The sequence below is a fragment of the Melospiza melodia genome, chromosome 1, assembly GCF_035770615.1.
Source record: "Melospiza melodia melodia isolate bMelMel2 chromosome 1, bMelMel2.pri, whole genome shotgun sequence".
Classification (NCBI taxonomy): Eukaryota; Metazoa; Chordata; class Aves; order Passeriformes; family Passerellidae; genus Melospiza; species Melospiza melodia.
The window spans coordinates 23,480,924-23,508,506 of NC_086194.1; the positions used below are offsets into that span (position 1 = coordinate 23,480,924).

The 27,583-nt window shown below is 38.1% G+C and overlaps 1 protein-coding gene across 4 annotated transcripts in view; it reads left to right on the top strand.

The window, feature by feature from the left end:
- Positions 1-27,583, top strand: part of CDK14 (cyclin dependent kinase 14) — a 350,786-nt gene that overhangs the window by 228,702 nt on the left and 94,501 nt on the right. For all 4 annotated transcript variants that reach the window (XM_063151059.1, XM_063151053.1, XM_063151075.1 and 1 more), the window contains 2 exons: positions 17,047-17,186; positions 21,203-21,349. In XM_063151059.1, the coding sequence (XP_063007129.1) occupies positions 17,047-17,186; positions 21,203-21,318 (256 nt within the window). In that variant the 3' untranslated portion in view covers positions 21,319-21,349. The remainder of the gene's footprint in view (positions 1-17,046; positions 17,187-21,202; positions 21,350-27,583) is intronic.

A 27,583-nucleotide genomic window follows, 5' to 3' on the forward strand; every position in this document is an offset into this window, starting at 1 on the left:
TATTTGGTAGGATATGAAAAGCTTTTTCAGATCCTTCTGCCATAATGGGCTGTATTGTGAGAAATTATGTTGGAAAGAAAAGGTGCAGTTGAAAACAAATTCTGCTCTGCATAAATAGGACTAGTACTTTGTAATTCCCCAACATGGCTTATTTATTATATAAATAACACTTTATTCTCACAACCAGTCCCACTGCTGAGGAGTCCTTCCTTTAACAAGATGGCCTCTGTACTTGAGGCCTCCCTTTCTGAGGCCAGGGTGTTTAAAAGTTGCATTCCAGGATGGACTGCCCTATTTTGGGAATGTTATTCAGTGAAAACTTCCTGAAGAAAGCAAAGGGAGTGAATAGAGACAAGCCCATGTAGTTTGAGTCTGTGTCTTTTTTCAAGCATTGCGTCAAGAAATTGGTTAAAGCTGAGACTAGGGAAGCATTTTTGGCTTGGGATTCTGTTGTTTGGGTTTTTAAGAAAATCTTTGCCTTAGCTGGGTTTTGATTAAAGAAAGAGCGCTCTCCTAATTGTCACTTTTATCTCTTTGCCTCCTGTCCCTTCACCCGCTCATTGTAACATAGCCCGTAGTACCACTGAAGGAATACTCAAGCTCTCCAGCACAATAGAAACAAAAAGCTTTAGTGTTGTGGTTGTGGAAACCTTTCTGAAGGAAGCAGTAAGGATGTCAGGCAGTACCGAGAGAGGTGTGCTGGGGTCCTGGGGCCAGGAGGAGCCACCGATCACGCTGGGGCAGCAGGGGTGGGTCCTGGAGACAAGATGAAAATCTTTTTTGAAGTATTTTTAAAAAGGCGTATAAACCTGCCTCTGCCTCCTGAAGGTCTGCAGCGATGCTGTTGCGCTGGAAACAAAAAGCATTTTGTATTTTCGGGTTTTTTTTCTCCATTTCCCATGAAACAGGCGGTTGCCCGAGGGGGTGTGGGGAGTCATGTCGCGACATGCCCCGCGATGGAGGCGCGGCCCCCCGCCCCTCCTCCTGCCGCTGCAGTGCCGCTGTCCGCCAGGGGGCGCCCGCAGCCCAGCAGCGCCGCCTGTTGTTTATTTCTCTGCTTAGCGGGGTTTATGGATTAATTCATTATCATTTAAACGGTAAAATTAATTTTTATAAATTATAAATTAATTTCGGGGTGGTGGAGGCTGCTCGTTTTTACATTAGCGCCTTTTCCTGCGCCCATCAGCGCTGTTTTGTGTGCGCGGCGCTCCGCGCTGTGCTGAGCCCCCCGCGCCGCGGGGATTGTCAACTCGCGGTGCGGAATTACGGGATGCCGATTGAAGCCAAGGCTGAGAAACATCTCCGCGGTTCCTCCGCTTATCCTTTCGCCACGCTGAAAAATCCTTCCTGATTTATATTCCAATCTTTCTTTCACATTGGAGCAACCGTAAAGTGCTATAATGTTATACCTTTACAAACCTAGGGGGAAGACTATTCCTAACAGACCTCATTGATACCATGTTTAGCCTGACAGTCAATTTATTCTTGCTTTATTCTAAATTCCCCCTCTTTTGTGTTGCTAAGCTTTAGGTTTTGTGTTACATCCTCTTGTCCCAGTTAAAAATACTAATAAGCCTCCTAAACTGGACCACAAAAGCTTTTGTCATTTTTGTTTCAGAGCACTAATAACTCAATGCTGCTTCTTTACTAAAATTACATTGTTACTGCCCTGTACCCTTTCCCATCCATGATAGCAGTGGAAATACAGCCCCGATGTACATGGATGTTCCTTGTGTTCTGCAACATTTAATCCAGTATCTGGCATTGGACTAGAGTTTGTTGGCATTGTTAATTCTGGACCTATCTATATTTGGGGTTATTTTTCTGTGGAAATAATTGTTTGTAGTGTTCTATGCTCTGTCTTATTTTTAGATTTTCTGCCCACATGTCTCAATACTGTTAGTTTCTTTGTACTAATGTCTTTGTCTTTTGTGGTTATTTCAGCATTTAGCATCATCTAGGAGTTGATTCAGTATGCAGGGTATCCCTTAGTCCAGGTCATTAATAAAGATGTTAAATAAAACTGTGACTAACGCTAATCCCTCTGGCACACAGCTGGACACTTCCCTTCCAACTCAGCACATTGCCACTCATCATTACCCTTTGCTTATGGTCTGGCAGCCAGTTTTCAGTGCTTGAGATAGTGTATCACATCCCAGGTCTTCAGAGTTTGTCCACAGAGCAAGATTTTTTAAGAGAAATTGCATCAAACATTATCTTGTTGTTTTGTTCCACCAATTAAGTCCACTTTAAAAAATAATTTATGTGATGCTTTTTTCATTAGTCACCTCTTCTTTTGATTGCCATTTTGTCTTATTTCTTCTGAAATCTAAGTTTGTGTCCATATTGTCTTATGTTTCTGTTGTCTGTACTTTCCTTCTATATTGTGTGTCAGTGTCCAACAAATATTTGCCAAATTTCTTTTATTTGAAAACCAGAAAGGAAGTATGGGCATATATTTGTATCTTTTAAGTCTAGTACCATACTTTAGAATGCAGAGCAAAATTAGGTAATGTTACAGTAGCATATCTACAGTAATAAGCCTATGAAGAGAAATGAGGAGAGAGAACTGGCTATTCTTGTGTAGAATTCCTGGAAAGACTTTTAAAGGATGCCTTACATTTGTTTGCTATCCTCACTAATTCCTTAAGAATTCCTTTGGATATTGAGACATATATCAGATAGACATGTTTATTTGGTGTTTCCAGGTATGACTTTTTTCCAATGTATGTTCTTCATTAGTGTTTTTGAGTACTTTCTGATAAGCTCTTCAGATGTTTCCAGTTGTTCTTTCTCCTTGCATTTCTACATGCCAATGTTTTATTAATTTCTCAGAATTATGTTTTTGCTGCCATGGTATCTGTGTTCATTTCTTGGTTTGAAGTCTAATACTTTCTGATCAGAGGCACCAGGCATCATTATATCCTCACATTCTGAATTCTACCCTCTTGCTTGACTTCTGTGCTGTTAGTTTATCTGCTGAAATCTCTCTTCTCCAGATAATGACATTGCTGACAAAATTGAGTCTCTGAGATATGTTTTAAAAATATTTGTATAAGGAATTAAAGCCACACTGTGAAAGTAGTCATATAAATAAAGTAGACCTTGCTGCTGGCTCCCTCATTATTTGCATGTAGCCATTAAAGGCAAGATTCTTCCAAAAGGAGAGTGAAAATGATAGGCAACTTGAGAACTGGGTTGGCATTCAAAAGTGCTTAGTGCTAAGCAACTGCTCTTGGATCATGTGGCTTGATATTATCCTCTGCTGTTTGTTCTGTATTACTGATAATTTTTCTTTAACTGAGGAGTTCCTTTGGTTCTCATCTTAGGGTCTCAGAAACATAGATAATTTTGAGAGATGATGCAGACAGGCAGTAAGTATAAAAATATGAATAATGTTCCTGGGTTTTGTCACCCCTGCAGATGGTTTAAGCCAATCTCAGAACTCATGCTGTTCGTCTCTGTTGCCAGCCAGAGACTTATGACAATAGTTAAGATTTCTGCAGTGATGTAAACATCATAAACTGTCTTTGCCTTAGGCAAATACTGACTTTTATGAGGATTTCATGGAGGGTTTTTAGTGTTATTTTGACCACCACATTTTCCATGGCAAGATCACTGGTATTCAGGTATTGCCATTCATGAACATCTCCTCCAACTGTCTCTCAAAATTCATCCAAGAAAATCTTAATCACTTCCTTTCCTGCATTTTTGGGTGTGGTGCCTCGTGTATCTGCCTAAAGATTTCTGACATCTTGCCTGCCATATAGTACAGAGAAATGAGAATTTTTGCTTTTTCATGCAGGTTTTCCCTTTTTTTTTTTTTTTTAATTAGTGTCACAGAAACACATATCACTGTAGGAGACTGGTGAAAACAGTGATTTTTTCGTAACTTTAGGTTATTTGCTAGCCAAACAGTTTAATACTTTAATTTATTGATTTCTTTAAATGAAACTAGCTAAGAAAATTCTGAGCTCTTGTTTGGGGATTTGTGAAAGATGCTGGTTGCAAGCAGGTCATCGTGTATATGTGTTCAGTGCCTGCTTGACCCGTGTCAGAATGGGGAGATGGAGACTCTCAGCCTGCTGCTGCACTGAACCAGAGAGGCTGGATTGTGTGTCTGCAGCAGCACACTGTGAATAACGAGCCCCAGCACAGGGCTGGTGCACCTGCCATTGCTGCAGGGCACAGAGGCAAGTGGTTCCAAAGGGAACTGACCTTTTTCTTGCAGGCACTGAGTCAATCCCATGTCCTAAGGCACACATTCTGCGTTAAAATTATTATAGCTCTCCTGGCATTAGGCTGAACAACACACTCTGGTGAAAATCTATGGAAAAAAACCCCAAAATATGATGTTGATGGTAGTTTGTTTATTGTTTTGAATTAAGTCTTTATAGGAAATATATTCTGTAATTTTGAAAAGCATCAGTAAAGTTAAATTGTCCTCTGATAAAGATGAATTTAATTAAAGTTTAAAATAAAATTTTGAAATCTTTTTTCCTGAATTAGCAGCTCACTAGATAGCAAAATACAAATGACAATGTTTATCACTAAATGTGACTCACAAATGGCTGGCATCCTTTTAAATTCTGTAATATCGTGTATATCCACTGGCTGCTACCTCAGCTGAATTTCTATCCCTAAGATCTGATTTACAAATAGACAACTTTCTGTTAAATTATTCACATCTCATAATAATTGATGTAACAGAGTTGATCTTATGCTGGAGCATATTTGATCATAAATTCAATGAAAACAGCCACCATCTTTGTGATGTTTGTCCAGCTAAATCCTTCAGTGAATAAAATAATAAAGATGCCAGCTGTGTTTGTTTTATGATCACTGCTGCAATAGGAGGCTGAAAATACAAATGAATAAAGGACCTAATTTTTCATGTTGGATTTATAAATTCAGAATCCTACTGCGAAGAGTTTAAATTGAAAAAGTAAATTCTTTACTTCTGTCACATTCTTATAAATGCATTGTTTCCTTCTGTGTCCCTATTGTTTGGGAATACAGAATAATTTTAAAAGATTGATACTGTTTGGATATGTGTGGTACAGATATTTGGTTATCAATGCTCTCTGGTAAGGAAATCTTGTAAAAGTAGGTTAAATTTATGCTTTTCACTCCAACATCGTTGCATGTTAAGAATGGACCATCACTTTTGTGTTGCCTTCTTTGGTTTAATTTTATGGCAGTTTTAAAGTTCTATTTATTACTATGTACTGTTTGTGTGCCCCAAACTAATTTCACCACCCTGACATAAAAAAAATCATGCTGTGGATCATTATTGGCCTTCCTGCAGCATTATGACTTTTGCAGAATGCTGTTACATTCCTTTTATTTCTTTCATATTTGATCCTTACAGTGCCCTTGAGTCAAGCTTTATTCGGCAACCATGAGGGCATGAATTTTCCTGAGATGTTGACAGACAGTGTTTGGTGAATATCATTTTTCTGTCAGCTACAGCCCATGTCTGTGCTGCAAACTAAAGCAGAGCCAGGGACTGTCTGCTGGCCCCGAGGCCATGTGAGAGGCCTTGGCTGCAGCTGTGCTGAGCAGCACTGGGGCATGCATCCCCTGGGGGCTTGGTGTGGTCCCCGTGCAGCTGCAGGTGCAGTTATTGCTTTGGGGTAGTTCAGCCTCAGGTTTTTACATCAAAATTTCCAGAATAAAGTAACACACGTGTGGCAGACCATAGGAGTTGTGTTCTAGTGTAATATATGGCGTACCTTGCTTGTAGGAGCACAGAACCTGCTGCATTTTGGGAATGGTCCTTGGCATGGGAATGGTCCCTGGGCTGTGTGCAGGAGTGAGTTTGGAGCATGCTGCTGACATGGGCAAAGTGACTCAGGGGCAATGTGGACACTCAGTAGCTGAGCAGTCAGGCTCTTTGACTGCCCCTGTGAATTCAATTCAGCAATAAGGCTTCAGCAGAGAGATTCCTACTGTTCCCTGTGCGCACCTGAGCAGATTCCTGGTGAAGCCCCCTGCTTGCACTGTTCTGCTAGGATTCTTTGTCACTTAGGCCTAAAGTCTTAGGAAAAGAAAAATAAGAAATATCCCCAAACTATGCATCCAGAATGATATATACATTTTACCTTTTTTTTTTCTTTCCAGCTTTACCTTCTTGTCTTCCCAACCAACTTTATAATTCTGATCTTGATTATCATAATAGACTTCTCACATCCTCTGCTGATCAACATCCTTATTCAGATCATATAAAAAGCAACCAGTAAATTCAATTTTGGTTTTTTGTGTATTTTTTGATTCTCTTCCCAACACTGGCTGGTTTACTCCATTATTTTTGAGCCCCTTCTTATCCTTTTCAAAATCCTCCATAATTTTGCCTCTTCCTCTCTTTCTTCACAAAGCTCCTGTTCCCTGTTTTTATGTCAGTGATCTCTTTCTCATATTTAACCCTTCTCATGTCCCCTAGATAGTTCAGACAGACTCAGAACTGCTGCTTTCCTTTCTGGGAATCAGATGGGGTTATGCCCAGATAGTGAATTTATCAGTTGTTTGTGGTCCTTGACTTCAGGCTTCTTGTTCTCAGTTTGGAATCTGCTAAGACTTGATAGCCTCAAATATCTGCTTTTGCAAAAGCTTAATATTCTTTTAACACCCTAAAATGAGACCCAGATGTTTATTTACCTGCCCATCCAGTTCAGTGACAGCACACATGACCGGAGCTTCATGGATTCCAAGCAACCAGTAAATTCAATTTTGGTTTTTTGTGTGTGCAATTCCATGTGTGCAATACCTTTTGAGAATCCACTTGCTTTTTTTCATTGTTAGAAGTGGCCCAAGCTCTGCTGGCAGTCAATTTTTAGTGATAGCTGGCTCTTTGGGAAATCTGACCTTTAGTGGTCACTTTTATAGATAAAAATTTTGATTTTAGCTCTTAAATCACCTATGCTGATTTATGCCTAAATAGCAGTAACTCCCTGCTTAGCTGTCTCTCTTTCATGATGCTTTGACAGGGTAGAATTTGCAAAAATAGTTCAGGGTTGAGTTCTTCCCTACTGCAAGCCAATTTCTGAGTGTCAGAACTACATCTTCGTACATATATGAGTACAGGCACTTAAGATCCTTGTATTTCAGTAATTGGTGACTAAAATAGATGGAGTTTGTGACTTGATGATTCACCTCCAAGATGTTTATGGATAAAAAACATAAACACGTATGTTAAATTCATGCAACTCTTTAGAAGGACATTTCAATACAGGTAAGTGTGGATATGTAGTGTTCCCCTTAAAAAAAAAAAAAATAATAATGTTACATTGTCTCCAAATTGAGTACTAGAGAGATCTGTTTTCTCCTTTCATGGTGGTCCCTGCATAAGAAACCTAGAGTTTTTTTCCCTCATTCAAGTCCAAAGTCAAGTTCATACGTTAACACAAGCATATTTGTCTCCTAACAAGTTTTACTGCCTTTGGTGTCAGACACTGGATTTTCAGCCTGACTGGTTCTCCCTACTCAAAGAGGACCTAAAGTTCACTTTAGAAAGTTTCTGTCTGCATTAATGTGAAGAGAAAGTGGTGTGCTAAATCAGGAGAGTGGCTCTGGAGGAGGAGCGGCGCTTTCTGCACCGCAGTGCTGGTGTGAAGGTGGTGTCCCACCCTGTGCCACCTGGACCGAGTGCCCGAGGGTCAGGGAGCTGCAGCTAGCTCTATGTGATGCAAGTCTGCCCAAATGCAGACATAATAACACCTAATTAAGTGTTCTTGACTGCATAGCTAGACTATATTGCCCATATGCCCTCATTACCACCATTTCAGTCTCTTCCTCTCAGTATTTACCAGTCCTGCATCATTTCCCTCTCGTGCCTTACCTTGGGAGCATGGTTGCAAAAATACCAGGATGCCTGCTTTTATGTAATTGCTCAGTCTCCTTGGGTTCAGCCAGGCAACTCGTCTGCATAAAGTTAAATACATGCATGTGCCTGGGGTCTGTCTTCCTGAGCTTTCCAGGCTTGGGGCATTCTCTCTGCCTCCAAATCTCTCTCCGCCTTTAATGAGCTGTATAAATAAATACAAAGTACTCCTGTTAGTTCCATAGCCACAAAAATATATTTTATTAGCTGAGAGGTATACAGTAATAGAAAAGATCAGACCCATGCAGTGTTTTAGGCAGCAGTGGGAGGACAGGGCAAGTAGCTGCTTCCAAGTGGTTGATGGATCTGAGGCCCCAGCAAGACAGATTTGTAGGTTAACTCTGATAAATGATCTTTGGCTTCACTGACTAAAGGAAGGTCACCCTTCTCAGGGCACTGCCTGCATGCTGCAACCTTTTAGCAAAGTCTTGTTGAAGTACTGAGCAAACAAACCAGTTCTTATTTACATTAGAATGAAATTAAAACTTCTTAAACCCAAGACGATAAAATATCAGACAAAAGGGTAGAGATTCATAGAGCAGTATTAATGTTTATTTACTAGCACTTAGTTTTGTCTTTGTTTGTTTTCTAAAGGTAATAGGTCCAGGAAGACAGCTGGAAAAGGGAAAATAAGGAAGATTTTGTTTACTTCCCTAATGGGTGCACCCAGTAGACAAATTTGAAAATCAGAGCTTTTTTTCTTTTTCTTCAGAATATCTTTTGCATGGATTTATTTGGAGAGAAGCAATTCAGGTTGTCAAAGGTGGCATGAGGAAAAACACAGAGTTTTGACTGTATTGTGTGCCAAAGGTTTAATTCAGCTATTTCTGTGTTGGGGGATGGGGGCTTATTCCCTCCTTTTTTTTTTTTTTTTTTTTTTCTTTTTCACCTATGTCCAGCCAGTGAGGAAATAAATATGTGAGAAAGAATACTATGGAATGTTAATTCCACTGCTATATTTTTCTTCCTTTTATCATGCCCCAAGATTCACTGAAGATGATATAAATTCACCATGCCTTATTTTAAAAAGCATAACAGAAAGGCATTCTTCCTTTAAGAGTCAGACTGTAAAAGGTGATTTTCTTTCACTCAGTTTGGTTTAAGCCTGTAAAAAGCATTAAGTGAAAAATCTGATATATTTGTTAGGGCATTTACTGCATTACTAACTTATATTTTCAGTTCTCACTGAAAGGTTTATAGAGAACATAAACCTTGAAGAGTTTTGTTCAGGATTAAAGTTATATTTTCTCCATTTTCTGGTGAAATAATAGCTCATAAAATGATTGAGGTGTTAGTAATTATTTTTAGCTCTGTTTATTTTCCGAGGTTATTCTGTTCAGCTTTCTGAGGTGCACACAGACAGCCTTTAAAAAACATTCACCTTGATCAGAAGATTCATGCCATTTAAAGAATTTCAGAATAATCAAAAGCTTCTGACTAGATGTCACCACTGTGTTGTTTTTCTTCATTAATTGCACTTACAGCAAAGATCTTCCAGTAATCTATGAATCTGGCATATTCAGTAGTGGTCTGTTGTGGTGTAAGTAACGTACTATGTCTTCCATAATTAGTATCTTTAATACTGACCTAATTGGGATGCTGACAGAATTAAAACAGTTGATTGGTGGTGCCATGTAAAATCGAAAAGAAGTAATTGCTAAATTCTTTCTGGGACAAAATAGTAAGGCATGTTCTAATTAAAATTTTTTAGGAAATACTTTTTATGGGAAATACCTGTATCTAAGAGAAACTGCTGGAAACTGAATGAAATAATGTCATTTACTTAAGGTAGTCTTCTTTTAGTTTCATTACTTAGTTCGGATTTTAAACAGTAGCAAAACACTGTACCCAGCAATCATGCTGCCTAGGCTATACAATGCCAGAATTCTTAAGAATTAAGGAAGTTTTGTGATCATATCACACAACGCCACATTCTCAATAGCTTAGGGTATGTTATCACTGCCCATACATTGTATGTTTGCTGTTTAAATAAACTCTTCTTCTGTTTAGTGTCTCCCATGTAGACTCTGTACTTTTTGCTTCATTTGATACTCCAGCATATGTTATTCTGGCAAAAAGATGATGAGCATCAAATGTAAACCTAACTCTGTGTCAGAATTGGAAGAAACAAGTAGGAAAAACATCTGCAATGTTGTCAATGAACAGTATAAGCAATCTTCCCACCCAAATCTCTCTCAAGTTGATGCTGAGTTTCTTTGGAAGGTTTCATAGCTCAGCATATTTATTCTGAGGCATCAGAGCAAGAGCTAGCCCAGGTAGGTCTCACAGAACTCAGGATACTTTTAGGTCTGTTGTACATTGACTTGTTCTCCTTCAGCATAGCTTTTAAACATCAAATCAACCAAAATCAGTTTTTAAAAGGGGTGTGTTCTGTAATGGTGGTAATGTTCTGCTTCCTCTATGAAGCAGACCAACCAAGCTGGAAATCACAAGCATCATTGTTTTAAAGAAAATACAGAAATACATCTGAAACAGACACTAAAACACACCAAATCTACTGCAAACGAGCCAGGGAGAAATAGACTCATCTAAGTTTTTGTCTTGAGTTGCGTTAGGTGATGACATAAATAATCAAGTTCTAATTGAGTATAATGGCTATTGTCAAAAGTGAATTGCCTTGAGAGGTTGAATCACTTCATTGTCTATCTTAGGTGTGACCAAACTGAGTCTCTGAAACCTAATCTGACTCATGAGCAGTTTAAGCTTCTTAATTCTCTGTTCTGAGAAGTTCAGGAGCTGCAACTGTAATTTTTGTTTACCTACTGGGTCAGTAGATTCTTTTAAAAAATTACCAAGTATATGCCATTATATACCTAGGACTAAATCTATATTAATCAAAACAGAAAACCTAGTTGTCTATATTTAGAACCTTCATTTGTTACGTTCACCTTTTTTCCTGAAATGCTATTGCAGCATCTTGGCTGCTTTCCAACTCATGGCATCTGGGCAAATGTCAAATGAGAATTTGTTCAGACAGGCCAGGGTTCTCATTACCTTCCTGGAATGCACTGAATGAACTTCCCTCCACAGCTTTCCAAATGGGGACAGCTCTGACCTCTGCTACGTCGGCATTAACAGCAATGCCAAGGAATCAACACTGACACTGTTATTTTCTGTTCCATATCAGTGAATACTTATCATTGGTTGTCATGGCTTTTATTGTAGTAATAAATATTTTGACCACCTTTCCAGTACTTCAGTGGATAAGACTTCTGATGCCTGTAATATGGTAATATAACTAAAGGGGATCAAACTAATTTTTAAATTTCCAAAGAAATCATATCATACACCACAGGGAAATCACGGTGGCCTGAAGACTGTGGCATGCAGTGTTGTGCAGAGCAAGGACAGACACTGGGAGCAGTACAACCATGTCATACATGTTAGAGCCAGGGCAGGCTTTGTCCCAGCCTGCCTCATCCAAGAGCGAGTCATTGTGCTCACGTGACAATCTTGATTCTTTTCAGGTGCTGAGTGCACAATTAAAGCAATGGCCAAGGGAGTCTGGAGACTGGATTTTCCCATCCTGTATGTCTAGAGAGCTCAGTGTTTCTGAGTCTAAACTGTTGCAAACATCTCAGTTTGGGAAGAGCAAGAGGGGCATTGGGTCTTTGGAGACATGTCTTTTCTAGGGAGAGTGCACAACCCAGGACTGCTGTTGGCAGCCCCGTGCAGGTGTGGGGTACCGTCCCAACAGTGACATGTCACACTGGCTCTGTTTGATTGCATTATTTACTCTGTAGTTTGGCTTGAGGTACCTCTATATTGTGCTGTAGAGCAAATTCTGCATTTTGTGATTGATCAGCAACAAGTAAAACACTGCTTGAGTGAGCCTTCAAATGATTTTTTCTTACTTTGTTCATCAGTTTAAGTCCTCAATACCCTTTGTGTAAAACACTGAAAAAATGGTAACATCTTTGCTCTGTTCTATTCTCATCTTGATATACTCCTTTATGCCTTCATCTGTATCAAAAGCTAAAAGCCTGGCATCAAAACTTGTGTTCAGTTGTTGTGGTGGTTTCTTGATGGCTAAATAAACCCTCCCGAGCTCCGTGGAGGCACGGGGCCCGTTCGGGAAGCGGCTCCTGCACGCTGGAGCTGGCACGGCGGCTCTTTGAAGACAGTGGGTGTTCTCTGCATGGTGGCAACAACAGAAAGGCTGCTGGAGCTCCTAAAGAGGAAATGCTGCTCGGGTAGGCCGTGCTCTGATTCGTGTTTCACATAGCTGCTGCTGCTGCAGGATCACGTGGAGATTCAGAGGTATAAGCTGTCAAGGCACACGTGGGCGTTTCTGTATCAGCTGCTAGAGGACAATGCATTTGCAAAATGTTAACTGCAATGCACGGTGTTCTGCGGTTGTGTGCAGAGCTCAGGAGAGGCTAGAGCCTGGCATGAGGGCAAAAGGCTGCTGTCCTCAAGCAGCCTTGGGTGAAAATGTCCCCATACAACCACTGTGTCAGGGCCTTGGAAGGTGAGCTAGCACAGGGACTGTGCAGGAGCCCTGTCATTGAGGGACCAGAGCATCCTCTGAGATGAGCTGTGAGCGCTGCCGCCTGCCCTGCCTGATTCACACCAATTTGTTACTTCTCTTCATACCATTAAACTTTAAGCTTTGCTAAATGGTGTGATTGTTCAGGTTAACTGTGGTTTTGTCTTTCAGCACTTCAGGTTGCAGGAGTTTGCTTAGAATAAAGAAAGCTGAGTTTCCAAAGGGAACTAGGTGCCTCACTCCTCTAGGCCATGCTATAAATGCCAGTTGAGAAATGAATTAATGATACACTGCAAGAATCATATCTTCACATGGAAAATGTGCACAGTAAATGATTTTTGCTTTGGGAAGTATTTACCTCATGCTGCTAGGAGCATATAGACAGCTTATTATCTCCATTTGTTTTAATGCCCATTTGTCTTAATTATTAATGTGAATTTGAACTGCCTTCTTCATTGCATTTAAAAGCAAATCACCCCAAGTTCAGAAGTTCACTGCACATGCCCCAAACTTTTTTTTCTTAAGAGCTTAAACCAAACTTCAGTGATCTTAGTCATGTTCTGCTTGACCAAATACTGACCTTCCTCTGCAGTAGAAAGACATTTAAGCCTGTTTTCTGAAATTAAATCAAATTCTTGTAATCCAATGAGATTTACAACTGCTCAAGTCTAGTCAGATTCATATATATTTCAAGTAAGACGGGTTCATATGGTGTTTGTTTTTCTTGAGCTAAGGCTGTATAAAGCATTTGGGATTAAACTGAAAATCAATGTGTTTCACAAATGTCATCAGAGTAGGTGTGTAAAAATATTCCCAGTATTTCTCAAATCTAATATTTTCTAATATCTACATATTATTTAATGCTCATTGCCAAAGGTTTCTCTGTATTCTGCCGTACACAACATTTTCTGAAAGTATGTATGCTGTCATGGCTAGTAACTATTCCTCAGTGATTAGTGTGACAGTAAGTGAAGCGTGAATATTGAGACTTGCCATATCATGCATGCCAAGTTCCTATATGGCCCAACTGCTGTGAGACAAAACATGCTATTATGTTTTAGACACAAAGCCATATTGTATGAAATTCCATCCTGTCTCGTACTGAAAGAGGTGTATTTAAAAATGAAATCTTTTTTTTCTTCGGTTCTCTTTGTTAACTTCTGTATTAGGTATTTAACTACTGAGCCCCATCAGAAAATTTAGCCTTTGTCTCTATTGAGGAATCAGGTTTCAAACTTAAATCAGACAAATTGTTAATGTTTTAAGGAGGATGTTTTAAAGAGAATATTGGCAAAAAAAAAAAAAAAAAAAAAAAAAGGAGAGAAACAAAGCAATCGTTCCAATGTTCCAGACACCGAGGTTATGCTCTAAGTAGGGTTTTCTAAACAATTCTGATGTAGCAGATGTAACTTTAATACATGATCATACAGTACATTTTTCACAAGTAAAGAATAGCTTGTCTTTAAACAAAGCAGCAAAATTAGTCATGCATTCCATAAAGGCATTGGTTTTTAATACTGACAACCTCAGGAGCCCACATCCATGTGGTTTTTGTAGTGGCCATTGATTTCCAGAAGTGACCTTTGCAGAAGACCTGAGTTTTGGAGAAGAATTTTTTTATTGTTGAGCAAAGCTCCATAAATAAAATTAGAATTTTAATGTAGAACTTAAAAGATACAGCTGAGCTAGGGGAAAGTGGTGATTTGATCCATGAGTTACTCAGATGATCTTTGGCCTGTGTTACACAAGAGGTGACACTTGATCGTTATGGTCCCTTCTGAGTTTGAAATCTATAAATGCTTGGAAACATAATCCTAATAATGTAGCAACTGGAATCTTCAAAGCACTGACAAACAAGTAGCACCAACCCCACAGCCCCAGCACTACTTGGAAGGTGATCAGGGAAGATAGATCTAATAATAATAATAGCAGATTGAAATATTTTTGCAGATTGTGCAATGAATTTAGTCTTCTTTCTATTTATTAATTATAAAACTGGTACCAATTATGACTGATTTTTTAATAATTATTTAATTAGTTGATGTGATTATTTTGCAGCCCTAGATATTTTGTTGTGTTTTTATTATATTAAATATATAATGTGCTGATTATTTGATGTTTATCTTTGGTTTCTCAACTGATTTCAGTAAATATGTATATTTTTTTTGTCTAAACTCGGAAGGTGACTGGCTTTCCACACTGTTTCTATTCAAAACCTGCTCAATTTATATTAGTTTTTCTGAATTTCTTGCAAAAAGATCTTAGCAGTATGCCAGATAGACTGGTGACCATTAATGCAGTCAAAATGTCAGCATCAGTCTGTTCAAAGAGCGGCAAATGGCATCCAAAACTTCACCTGCAAGTCAGAATCTGTTGGTGTTTGAATGTTATTTTCTTTGGCTTTGCTTTGCCTCACCTAATTAGCATCTCCACTATATGTATGGATCAGCTAAGGAATGGTATAATTCTTATATTGGAGGGCAATATTTCACTATTTAAGTGACTGCATTTTCTGAATTAACAGTAATTCTCATTCAAGACAGAGCAGGTTTACTATAGTTCCTAAAATCTTGCAGCTACCTCTGTAGGGAAAATTTACATTGGTGAAATGGTATGACACAATCTCTGAACGATTCATTGGTGCAGGGGGGATTAGGACTCAGGGCTCGCAGATTCAATATAATCACCATTCCATGGAAATTTTGGATGTGTAGAAGAATTAATACAAATTATCCTTGAATATTTGCCACTCCTTTTCCTTTTCTTTGTTAATAATTTTTGTCTTGATATCTTGCTGTGTTCTGTAATGAAGTTATCTGTAATTGTCACAAAAGTCTACTGAACATTTTCAACAATCTGGTAGTTCAAATAGTCTGGAATTATTCTAATTTAAATGCAATTTATGAGCAATGAGTCTTTCATTCAAGGTGTTTTTCTTTTGTCACAAACTGAAAATGCAAACAGAAAAAGATGTGTCCATCAGACACACTGGAGTTCATCATCTGTTTAACCTGAAATAGCAATTTTGCAATCTGATCCTGGGAATTCAGTAAGATTATGGGTGATGAGATACAATGCCTTAAAGTGGTCAGCACTCCTAAGCAATTCATCCCTGGGTACTTTCTGGACTTAAATCCTGCCAGTTCTCAAGAAGAGATCAGATAGGCACAGTATTCAAATTTCCATCTAGCATACAGTTGCTAGAAATTAAAATGACAGCCAGTGGCATACTTTTTGAATGATTGCAGATATCAGCATATCATGCATATGCCAGTACATAATTTAGGATAGATGCTTTTGACTTTTATTTTTTTTTAATTTAAAATTAATATCTAAAATTAGGGTTTTTTTCACACTGATGATGGTATGGACATGGACAAAAGGTTGTGTATATGACATTTGTAACTTAAATCTCTCACTGTAATAATCTTTTTTATTTATTTAGTGTTTTCAGTGTTGTCTGTTCTTTGTTGAAGAAACAATTTTCACCTGTGCCTATACTGTTTCATATAAATCATGCCATGTCAACCCAATAAAAGAGTAATGCTGCTTAATCCATCTTCTTGATTTTTTTTCTGGAAAGTCAGCTTGAGCTGAAAAAAATGAATATTTCCATGAAACATGCTGTAGGATTATTGATTTTAGAGGAAAACATAATCTTTTTCAAAGACTGAGTTATTTTGGACTGCAGTCTACTATCTACTGGTTTTGAGAAACCAGTGCATTGAAAAACCTTTTATAGAATTTGGCATTTACCCAGTAAGACATCTTTACTGAGCAAAGGCATGGTTGAATTTATGAAGTTTCCTAATAATAACAGCAACATGATGTCAACAAGATTCAGCATGTATTTTTTTGACTGCATATTACAAAAAGCTTGGTGGCTGTGGAAATTTAGGAGGCAACTGTAGCTTCCTAGACCCAGGCCACATCTTGCTGATTACCATTTTACTGTCTCCACTTCAAGTCTATTACTTTTTAGATTATATTTTCTTATAATATTCCCAAGGATTTAGGTCCCAGTGAAACAGTAAGTTTTCTCAGTTTCTGTAGGAAGCTTAGAAAAGATAACTCACTTAAATTTAATGTTTGCATTGCATTAACACTTAATGAGAAGTCAATTCCCTGCCATGTGAATATATGAACAAATAAGAAGTCACTATTTCCTGAAAGACAAATGTCTTTGTAAAACATGATGAATCTGTTGCTTGTTAAGCATCACTGGATTTTAAAATTTTATACTTCCTTAAGTTGTGTGAATGTTGCTGTTATCGTAAGCTTGGGTTTCATGTGTTCAGATGGTAATAAGCATTTGTTTCCAGCACTGTAAATTTTCAGTTTGTCAGTATGCTCAGTAAAATGTAAATGGATGAATCAAAACAGTTGCTTTCAAGATGCTGTTGCTCATGATGCTTTAGCATACTAGGCAGGGCATATGTGATATGGTGTATTATATGCTCTGTAGTTGTAAAATTTGTATGAATTTTGAGCTGTCAATACAGAAATGATTAATCAAATCCCTAACCTAAGGAGCACTTTTCCTGGTAGCACTCCTGGCTATTTAAAACTTGGTGTTTCAAATGTGCTGGCTGGAGATGGAATTAGAAACAGAATAATTACACTGTTTTCCAGAAAACCCTTCTTGTTTGTGTTTCAGGCTGAGCTGTGTGAACCATGCAGAAGATCTAGCTTCCAAACTACTCCAGTGTTTCCCAAAGAACAGATTGTCAGCACAGGCAGCTCTGAGCCACGAGTACTTCAGTGATCTGCCCCCACGGCTATGGGAGTTAACTGATAGTGAGTATAACCACCTCCAAATGGATCAGAAACAAAGATTCTAGTTCAGGCAGATGCATGTGTGTATGCTAGCCCCCACATACAGACAGCCTCACGTGACTGCAATTGTGCAGATTGAAATTACATAGTTAGCTTGACACAGGACAAAATGGATTCTTTTTTTTTTTTTTTTTTTTTTTTTTGCTATCTCTGCTCTGCAGTCTGCAGCCTGCTATCTTTGTGTTTGATTATGTGTGGAGCCAATAGAATTCTCTGAATTGTCATAAAGCAAAAGGAAAAATGCAATTTACATATTTAGTGCTTTTCACTTATAACATACAGTAATTCTTAACTAGCTGCAGCACACAGGATAAAAATCAAGCTGTGTTTGATTCACAGAATCTCTGTGTGTTCTAACAGTAACCTTCTTTAAGAAAGGACTTGGCATTCAGAAGTCTGGGAAACACAAAGTAAACAATCAGTTAATTTGCTGAATTAACTGTACGAAGAGGATAGCAGATGATATTCTTAGCTAAGAATGCTTTCACTATTTTCATACATCCTTTTGCTTCCTTTATTAAACTGAATGCAGTCCAGTTGGCTTGGCAGAAATCCTATCCTATCATCACGTATGCTGCCAATTATCTTTTTAGTAATTTAAAATCATTTATATTGTATGTCTGCATGTTGTTTTTCAGCATTAAAAGCACACAGCTATTTATTCTAGGGAAAAAAAATAGTATCAGGAATGATATTTTTTATTCAGAGAAGATTCTATTATTATAAAAAGGTTTCACAAGGGAATAACAGTCAGCGTTTTGCTTTAACTCAATATGGTGAAGAGATGCTTGCATTACAGCATTGTATGTTCTTTTCTGTTTTCAAACATGCATCCATTAGCTAAATATCTATATCCAGTACCTCAAGGCAGAAAGTTCAGAGATGCAACAATGGAACATATGTGTGTAACTATGGCTGATTTAAAAGCTTGCTTCTAAAAACCAAGCTCTCTTTTTGAATATTCATCCACAGTAGAATCTGTTTACAGTCGTGTCGGTACAAAAACTTTTGTCTTCCTGAAGTTTATCTTTTCCATCCTCAACAGCTGTAGTAGTCACATTTTGAGCTGGTTCTGTGGCTTGGCTATCCAAGTACCTACTCCCAGCTCTGCTCTGAAGAGCACTCTCCCATTTTTAGAATATGAAGATTAAACCAAAATATCACCAATAATTTATGTCCATCACTGTCATAGACTGTGTTCTAGCACTGCAAAAAGATTCCCAGTTTCCTTTTCCTTCTCAATGACCCACCACTGTTTGCTGGCTCTGGTACTTGATAAGCAGAAAATTTAAATGTCCAGTGTAAGTTAAGGCAGCTACTGTTGAAAGTCTGCCTTTGCAGAAACTGATGTAGAGATTCTTTTCTTCAGAACTAATGAAACATCAAGAATGCCAGTTCATTTATCCAGTTTCCACCAAATGGAAAACAAAAATCACTCTGCAGTGGTGACATCTCAATCCTTATGACTGTGTGATTTAGTCTAGCCAGGATTTTGAATTCTGAATTCTGCAGTAGCACTTTTCTGTTAATATGGACTTATTACCCACTTGCCACTTAGTTTATCAGCCAGTGGTTAAATCCAGTTCTATCAGTGAAGTAAATGCCTACACATTATCACTCTGCAGCAGGCTGCCAACAGAGACAGTCTTGTCCTAGTCATTAACAAGCACAATGTATGCAGAACACCAGAGGGGAATTAAAACCACAAAAAATACCTCAGGGTGGTATTTTTAATATGAGAATTTAATTTGTAATTTCACAGATTAAGAATTTTGGCTGCATTAATCCTTTTATCAGCTCACAGCAGGTTATTTGCAGAAGCATAACCATAAGGCGATATTCATTGGCAGAAACACGTCTTTGCATAACGTTAAACATCAGGAGCAGTGAAAACCTTTTGAAGGGGGGAGAATAAAGATGAAAAATCATTATATTTTAAAGCAAGGTTCTTCTAAATGCCTCCAGTAAAATTTTGAGCTACAGAAAGACTATTTCTGTGTCTAGGAGATAATCATTATGAAGAATAAATCCAGATGCAAGAAAGGACAATCCCAGTATCAAATACTACAATAATTTCTATTTAGTATGACTTGGATATACTTGTAAACATATTTACAAAACAAAGAAGTCATATACTTTAGAGAGTTGGGAAAATGTTTACTGTGTAAGTGAAATTACCAGTTTTTGTGGTTCTAGTTCTTTTTGCTAATATTTTACATCAAGAAAACTATTGATAGTTAATTAAATATAGTTATAAACAATCAAGTCTTTATGTAGAAAAAAATTAGTGCTTTCTAATTTGCACACCACCATTGATTTTGCAAATCTCTGTAGTGAGTAGTATTCATCATGGAATATATTTTTGTCTAATGCTGAATTGTAAATTTTGGGATTTAGCACTTAAAACAAGGGGAAGACTCATATGTGGGTAGAAAAGCAAACAGGGTGAATCAGTCAAGTGATTTTCTATCAGAAAATTGTTTTCTCGGAATCACAATATTTCACAACAGTATGGTGATTCTGCCTACACTGAAAAAGTAAAAATGAAGTGTTTGACTTTCTATTCTCGTTTTGACCTTTAGTACTAGGTATTTGTATTCTCTGTAATACTTTACAGTATATTTTTATTAGGGTTTATTTTAAAATTGTGTGCAAAATTAGTTTATGTGAGAAGCACAATTTTGCTTGTCTTACTTGGTTTAGTTTCAAGGCATAATTTCAGCTGGGTTGGAAGTTCAATTTCCAGATAAGCTCTGTCTAAAAGGTAGCCACTTTCAGTTTTTGAAAATAGTACATTAAAAACATAAGAGCAATGCAGTTCTGTTAAAAACACCTTGTCTAGGAATACAATGCAATTTATGATGCAGCATAGCTTTCATTCATCTGAAAATTGAGCAGTAATCTATAGATGAATCCCTTTTACTAAATATGTGTACTTGTTATTTTCTATTTAAAAATCATTCCTCCCATTTCTACTTCTATATTTGAGAGCTCACACTCTTTTATTTGCATAAAATATCTGTCATTAACAATGTGTGTTACCAAGGATAACAGAATAGGAAATGCAAGTTGAGATGTCAAACTGCAGTGGGAAGGTCTGTGCCTAAAGCAATAGCCAGGTCTTTTAAAGACATATAGATGAAAAAAGTAGTTCCAGAAATTTACAGAAATGCCAGTTGTTAGTGCAAAACAGAAAACTCTTATGGCCCTGATTAGTTCTTTAGCATTTCACTATGGAATCATGCAGTGGCAGCTCTCATGAGGACATTGTTCAATGGAGGTTTGTTTTCAGGATATATTAAAAGTCATTGATTTTTCCTCATCAGATTGAGGCATTCTAAGTAAAAATGAGTTTTCATATTATCAGTATGTTAGTTCTTAACCATTTGCACTTGGACTGATGTGATTATTATCATCATGTCTCCTAATAACTGGTTGCTTGGTGTGACATTGAAGTTGTCAAGGTTTTTCTAGCTCATGCAAAAGGGGATTGATTCACGTAAAAGATTTTTGAGTTCTTGGGATATTTTTAACAAACCTAGTTGTCTTTGGTAATTCAAAAAAGAAAGTCAAACAAGTTCAGTTCTGATATCAAGATTCTGAAGATGTAATATGCGATATCAAATTATTGAAAAACCTTGCTGCATGTTTTACCTTTTTATTTCTAAGTTCTCTCAGCAGAAATTTGAAAGTGGAAGTTATTAATTGTATGGTGGTGTAGAGGACAAATAAACACACACAGTTTGGAAACAGGTTTTTTTTGAAGTTCTATGCAGCTAAGAATGCTTGCACCATACAATTTCCATCATAATGCATTCAGCTTCTTCCCATTTTGATTTTGTGCACTGCTTACTGGCAGAAATAGGTGGTATATGTATTTAATGTGTTGTGTTTGTACTATATATTAATTATTTTTACATTACTGCTTTTACTGCAAAAAGAAACCAAGGTTTCTGAACTGACACTCTTTTTTACAGTGTCTTCTATTTTTACTGTACCGAATGTAAGATTACAGCCAGAGACTGGAGAAAGCATGAGAGCCTTTGGAAAAAACAATAGTTATGGCAAAGGTGTATCAAACAGCAAACATTGAAGAATACCTATGTTCACAACTGATAACGCAGGTAAGAAGTGATTATTGGAAAGGATATCTTTGAAAATGTTCTTTAGTCATCTTAAGAGAAACAAAATACAAAACTCAATTGCATGTCCATATGCAGGCTGATACTCTGTTTTTGCAGGTTTACAATCCACATGAAGAGTGTAAGTACTCAGGAATGAGTGTCACTGACCAGTTGAAAACACTGCAGAAGTTGGTGCTGGTATATTAAATAATAGTTTGCCTCTAATTTGGACTGATACTTTTTTCCCCCTGGTAAAATAGGAAGAGAGAAAATACTTCTTGTGAGTTCTGTTGTTAAATTTTGGAGCAAGGAGGAGACATTCTATGATTTAAGGTCCCTCACAACCCTAACCATTGTATGATTCTGTTATCTAGTAGGTTGCAAGTCTTGGTAGCAGAAGGATGTTCATGATAAAGAGGTGCTGTCATGTTAGTGGTTATGATCTGTACCACTGGATCAACTAATACTAGTTTTGTTCAACCATTGTTATTCAGCAGTGCAATAGTATGTATTATGACTTCTGGTATTTTAAGAGCAGAGCAGAACTTGGGAAGGCCAGGTGAACAGAGAGGCCACTTCTCAAATTACAGCAAGGGGATGGTGGAGTTATATCATGGCATTAATTGTCTTCTGCCCATGTGCACCAGCCCAGTGTTTGTTGAGAGGGATTTAACACTTGGCAGACTCTTCCAGATTAGCAGTATTTCTTTATATAGCTGCTTTGCATATTATGCTTCTCTAAATCTTTTCATACCACAGTGTTTCACAAAACACCTTAAGAGCAGATTCTTTTCATTCAAAAAAACAAGGCCTGCCATTTTTTTGTGTGTGTTTGTTTTTAAAGACATGGTTGCTTTTGCATGTTGAGTCCATTTCAACAGTTTGTTGCAGAAGTTCTAGGAGCTGACATAAATGCACATGCTGCTCTTATATCTATTTGAAGGTATGGTCTCCTATAAATGTAGTTGATATTCACATGATGTCTATATTTAGTTAAGTCTGCTTTATACAGTATCAGACATAACTTTCTCTAATGAATTACATTTGGGTTTACTGTTGTATGCTTATGTAAAACTGGGGTTTTTAACCCTGTGATGTTGTAGAGTCTTTGCCTGACAGGCAGTAACTACTGAAAAACTGGAATGAATAGATTTCGGTGCTGACAGCCTGGCCCAGTTTTTGCACAAGCTCTTCACCAGCAAACCATTTAAGATTCTCTAATGTCAGAAATGAGGCTGCCTCAGAGCAGTCTGTTTACATCCTTATTGACAAGCTAATCCCTACTTTTTCCTGGGGCTGTGTCCCTGCAGACATCTCTTCAACCTTGTCTGTTCTAACGTGACATATCATCCATCTAAAGTATATTTAGAATGTGCCCATCTGTGCTAAAGACCTTTTGTGTAGAAGCTTATGTACAGAATCTCAGTTCTCATGTACAGAATCTCCTTTCTCTTGCTTCCAAATAAATGCAATTTTTCATTTATAAAATATGCAATGAAAGGTTTTTGCAGATGAGCATGTAAAATAGTGCAAAAGAACCATTGGATAATTCTTACTGAATATCTATTTGAGCAGGTACAAATTACTGGTTTAAATTTTTATATGTGAACAGAAAGAGAAAACCATATCTACCCTCTGCATGCATCACTATACTGTTATGGCTGATCAGCCACAGTTTTAATACAGAATAGCATGTTCATTGTGAAGGGTCTGAAACCACTTCGCAAGTGTTGTGATGTGTACATTATTGATTACATTTTTCCACTGTGGCTTGCGACTTTGTTCTATTAGGTGCTTACTGTGCAATAACATATCAGCTCCCTGCTGTAGTATTTGACTTGTGCCATGAGATGGGGACCAGCAGGCAATCCTGGAAAAGTATTAGGACCAAACAGAGGTCCTTGTACCATGTGGAGAGCTGGAGATTAATGACATGAAACTAAAATTCTTAGGGAAGTAGGAGGACATGAGCAATGGATTTGAGTGAGGAATTATTAGAATGGGTGGAAACCTTTAAAGGGCTGAGACTACCAAGCAAGTAGAGGTGTGAGTCAGTGTGGAAAATGAAGGGAGTTGGGAAAAGAGACTGGAGATTTGGTAATGTGAAAAGAAGATCTGGTGAATGGCAGGTGGCTGTGATTTCAAGCTGTAGAGTAGTGACTAGCAAGCAGGATGTTCAGTCAGTGAGATGGATAAGTTTGAGTCAGTCACTCCAGCAGAAGATTAGAGCTGCAGTCAGCAGGAGCGTAGCATTAGGGAAGGGGTATTTATTACAATATATTCTCTCAGAGCCTCCATTCACAAGGCTCAGTGAAGCAAAGTGATGCATGAATAGCAAAAGGAAAGATAGCAGTAGCTCTCCAGGGCCATGAAGTTGACAGGTAAGCAAGGCAAGTAGAGTTAGAGAGGTGGAGGCAAACAGTACAAGATGTTAAAATGTCAACAAGCATGATCACATAACATCCCAACTTGTAGGATAAAGAAAAATTAGAAGGGTCAAATATTGCAAGGAAATAGATCTGATTATCAAAAAAACCCTCGACAACCATAGCAAACAAATATTTCTAACTTGTCTCCTGGACAAGGTAAGCACATATGTGTTTCACTCAACTTTGTGGATTGACTTTATGCATATATAGAGGTGGCAGGGAAGTTAGGAAGGGCTGGAATTTTGAAGTGTTCCAGTATCCTTCAGGAAGCTGTGAAAGAGAAAAATCTTTAGATAGTTATTCACTAAATCCTCTAACATGTGTAAAGGAAAGGTTTTATTTTTTATATATTTTTATGCATTTATACATCATAAAGGAATTTATTAGAGAAACCCACAAAGAAACATAAACAAGGAACCATCTTCAACTGCCTCCAGAACCTGGTGCTGAAGAAAATTCTACTCTTATGTCCTTCCTCCCTTCCTCCCTCCCCCGCTAATTTCCCTGGTTTGGGGGTAAAATAGGAATTAAAATTGAGAGACCCAATAAAGATCTTGTACCAAGGCTTTCTGTGATAAGAAGTTATCACCTCCTGCCTTTCTCTCACACACTTGCTAGATGTTACTGCCTTGATAGTGCACCCACTGAATTAAATCCACGTTTCTTTAGGGTTTGGAAGGCAAAAAGATTAGGGGAGGAATGGCTGAGACATCATCTGCTGACTTTGGGAGCAGCAGTCTCTAGCAGATTGGTGAAGGAGAGGGACTAAAGGCAGTAAATTTGTAATTGGCTCCATCATTGATTACAGCTTGTCTTAAGCCCTCAGAAACTGGTACATCTCTAAGAATTTCTGCTGTCTTTAAAATACTGTGGTGCTTCAGCTGCCTGTCTACAACTCACAAATCAACTTACCACTTGAAAATGCAGTAGCCTAGGACATGTTTCTGAAAACTTAGATGACATCTGTCAGAATTGGACTTCTAATGGGGTCTTTGTAGACCACACTGTGTCATTGTCTTGGGCTCCAAGAAGAGACAACACATTTATTCCAGTACCCATGGGGAAAATCCTGACATTTGCACTTAGCAGGGTCAATGCTGAGGCTGCTCTCTACTGGAGAAAATTAGCAAATATGTGGTGGTAATGAGCATCACCACACACAGAAAAATCTGTCAGCACTGAATTAGATGGGGCCTTTTGACCATATCTACACATCTTTAATGTTTTGTGATAAAGTAAAATGTTTTTCTTTTGTGCCTGATGGTTTCCATTGATATTTTTTTCACCATGGGGAGGAAGCATCTCTGTAGAACCATTCCTCATCTCTGCATGTCTTGTTGAGTTGTACTGTATATACTAAAGTCATCCATCTTTACAGATCTGTTTTATTGAGACAAGAAACTCTAGAGCTCTGTTTTCATTTGGCTAGTGGAATACATGGCTAAAGCTTGTTCCTCTCTGGAAAAGATGAGTCAAATAGTAATTGAAAAGACAAGGCATTACCTGATACCAGATAGCACGTGACATTTTCTTGTGGTGATTTATAATCCCCAGCTCCCATTGGTGGGCCAGAGACACGAGATGTGTTTCTGGCCTATTGTCTGCTTCCTGGAGCCAGCAGGGACAGCTTCATTCAGGATGGTAACACCATATGCTTTTAAAGTATTTAACCTGTATTACCATAATGAGATCCCCTGGCTTTCTAAATCTCTTTGACAATTCACTGAAGCAAAACAAAAAGTGGCCTTTATTTGTATTGCTTCACCACATGCACATGCATCCCAGCAATCCTGAGTGTCAGTCACAGGGTGCTGAATTCTTTCTTCTGTGTCCATTTAAGCCAGGGACTGACAGCAGCCTGGCCAATTGAGGGGAGGATGGCGTCATTCGGGCCAGCTCAGCTGTGCAGAGCAGAGTAAAGCTGCAGAGGTGACACTTACCACTCTAAAGGCAAAAAGTGCTGGTTATTTATTTGGTTGCTTATCACTGGGTGTGTTCAGCAGCACAGAATCATTTTGGAAAATTACTTTTTTCTCTTTGCTAGCCAGAGAGGTGACTGTTCTTGCACCCCTATCCAAATAGTTTCATTTTTGTTTGTCATCCTCAGTTTTACATGTATAAATTGTTTAAGAGTGTCTCTTCAGCCCTGCTGTGTGGGAACACAATTTTTGCCTGCCTTGCCCTAGTCAAGCCACAGGGAAGCTGCAGTCCAGCTGTGTGTGTGTCCAGCAATCAGTACTGAAAAATCATTTTCATTCACTACTCCCCTGAATTTATTCTGTTCTGGGTACCCCAATGTTGCTAAAACACTGTGGAAAACTATATACTGTGCATCTAAGTCTTCATCTCTGCAGCTTCAGGGGATAAAACTGTAGTAATTACAGTGGAGAAAGGTCTGCATAAAAGAGAAATTCTAGACTGAGAGACTGCAGATCAGCCAGATTTTGTCACTGTTGATTTAATCAAAAGCTCAAAGTAGCCAGTAGTGCTTTATATGTGTGAAATCTCAAAATTCAGTGTAAAACCAGATTGGGAGAGAAAAGCAGAGCTATAAAAGCACAGCAGTAGCCAATTTAATTTTTTAATGCATTTTTTTAATAGATGGATTCAGATAGATGTGTATAAACAGTCATTGTGCTGCTGCAGTTGAAAAGATGGAAGCCTAAGCACTGAAGATGGGAGGTTTAAATTTCTCTTGCATCTTTTAGTGCCAGACAGTGTCTATACATGAATGTTGAGGGTCAGTTTAATTATTTAACTAATACTGGATTTGCATAAATTGGCTTTCCTGAAAAGGCTAATAAGATGCAGTTGTGGTGGGCAGCTGAAAGCAATTTGGGTTTGAGTCCAGTAATGACAGTACTAAGCACAGTTGAAATTGTAACATCAATTTTGTAAAATGTTAAATTAGTATTAAGCTGTGAAAGATAACTGCAGAATCCAAGATATTTTTTGGCTCTCTGGTACTTTTAGTGCCATTATTTTCTTATGTTAACAACATAATGGCTTTATGAGACTGTTCCAGCTGTGCTTTACTTAATACTGAAGAATAAGATCACCACACTGCTGGAATATACCCTAAATATAACACACAAGGGAAAACCTCCAGGCATTGGTCTACATTTTCCTTGTGATATCTATTATCTTATTTCTATTGATATAAAATGAAAGTTATAGACTGAATTTTGCCCTCTATTCAACCATAAAGAAAATCCCCCCATATTCTCTGGACTCTGCACAGTGAGTGAAATGGACTGGACTGAGCAAGCAGCTGTCCAGTGCAAGGCTGTTTTTGTATAAACTGCCCATCTGGCCTAAGTGACATGTGGGGGCTGAGGATGGAAGAACTGTCCCTCAGGTCCCCAGGTATGCCCCAGTAAAGGAAATCCACCACCAAATCAAGGAGCTCATAAGGTTCAGACAATATATTTATTGGTGTTTTCGTGTCAGTACTGTAACAGGTCACCTTGTCTCCTGTCATGTGAAATGCAGTCACTTAATTGCACTCCTTGTAAGTAGTAGAATGCACAATCTCTTGATTTGCTTTATAAAAAGAGTGGGTAACATAATGCACAGAGGTATGGAAAGTGAATTGGGAGGGATGGTCTCACCAAAGAAGCTGAACAGCAGTCCTGATGAAAGCCTGTCCAGCCTGGAGAGTGAAAGCCCAGGAGAGCATCTATGCCTGGAAATAAGCACACTGAAACAAGTAGGCATGATCAGGATTTCCAAAATAATGGGAGTCTCTTTAGGAAAGAAGAAGGAAAGAAGGAAGCAGAACAGAGAGGGGAGATCATCACATTTT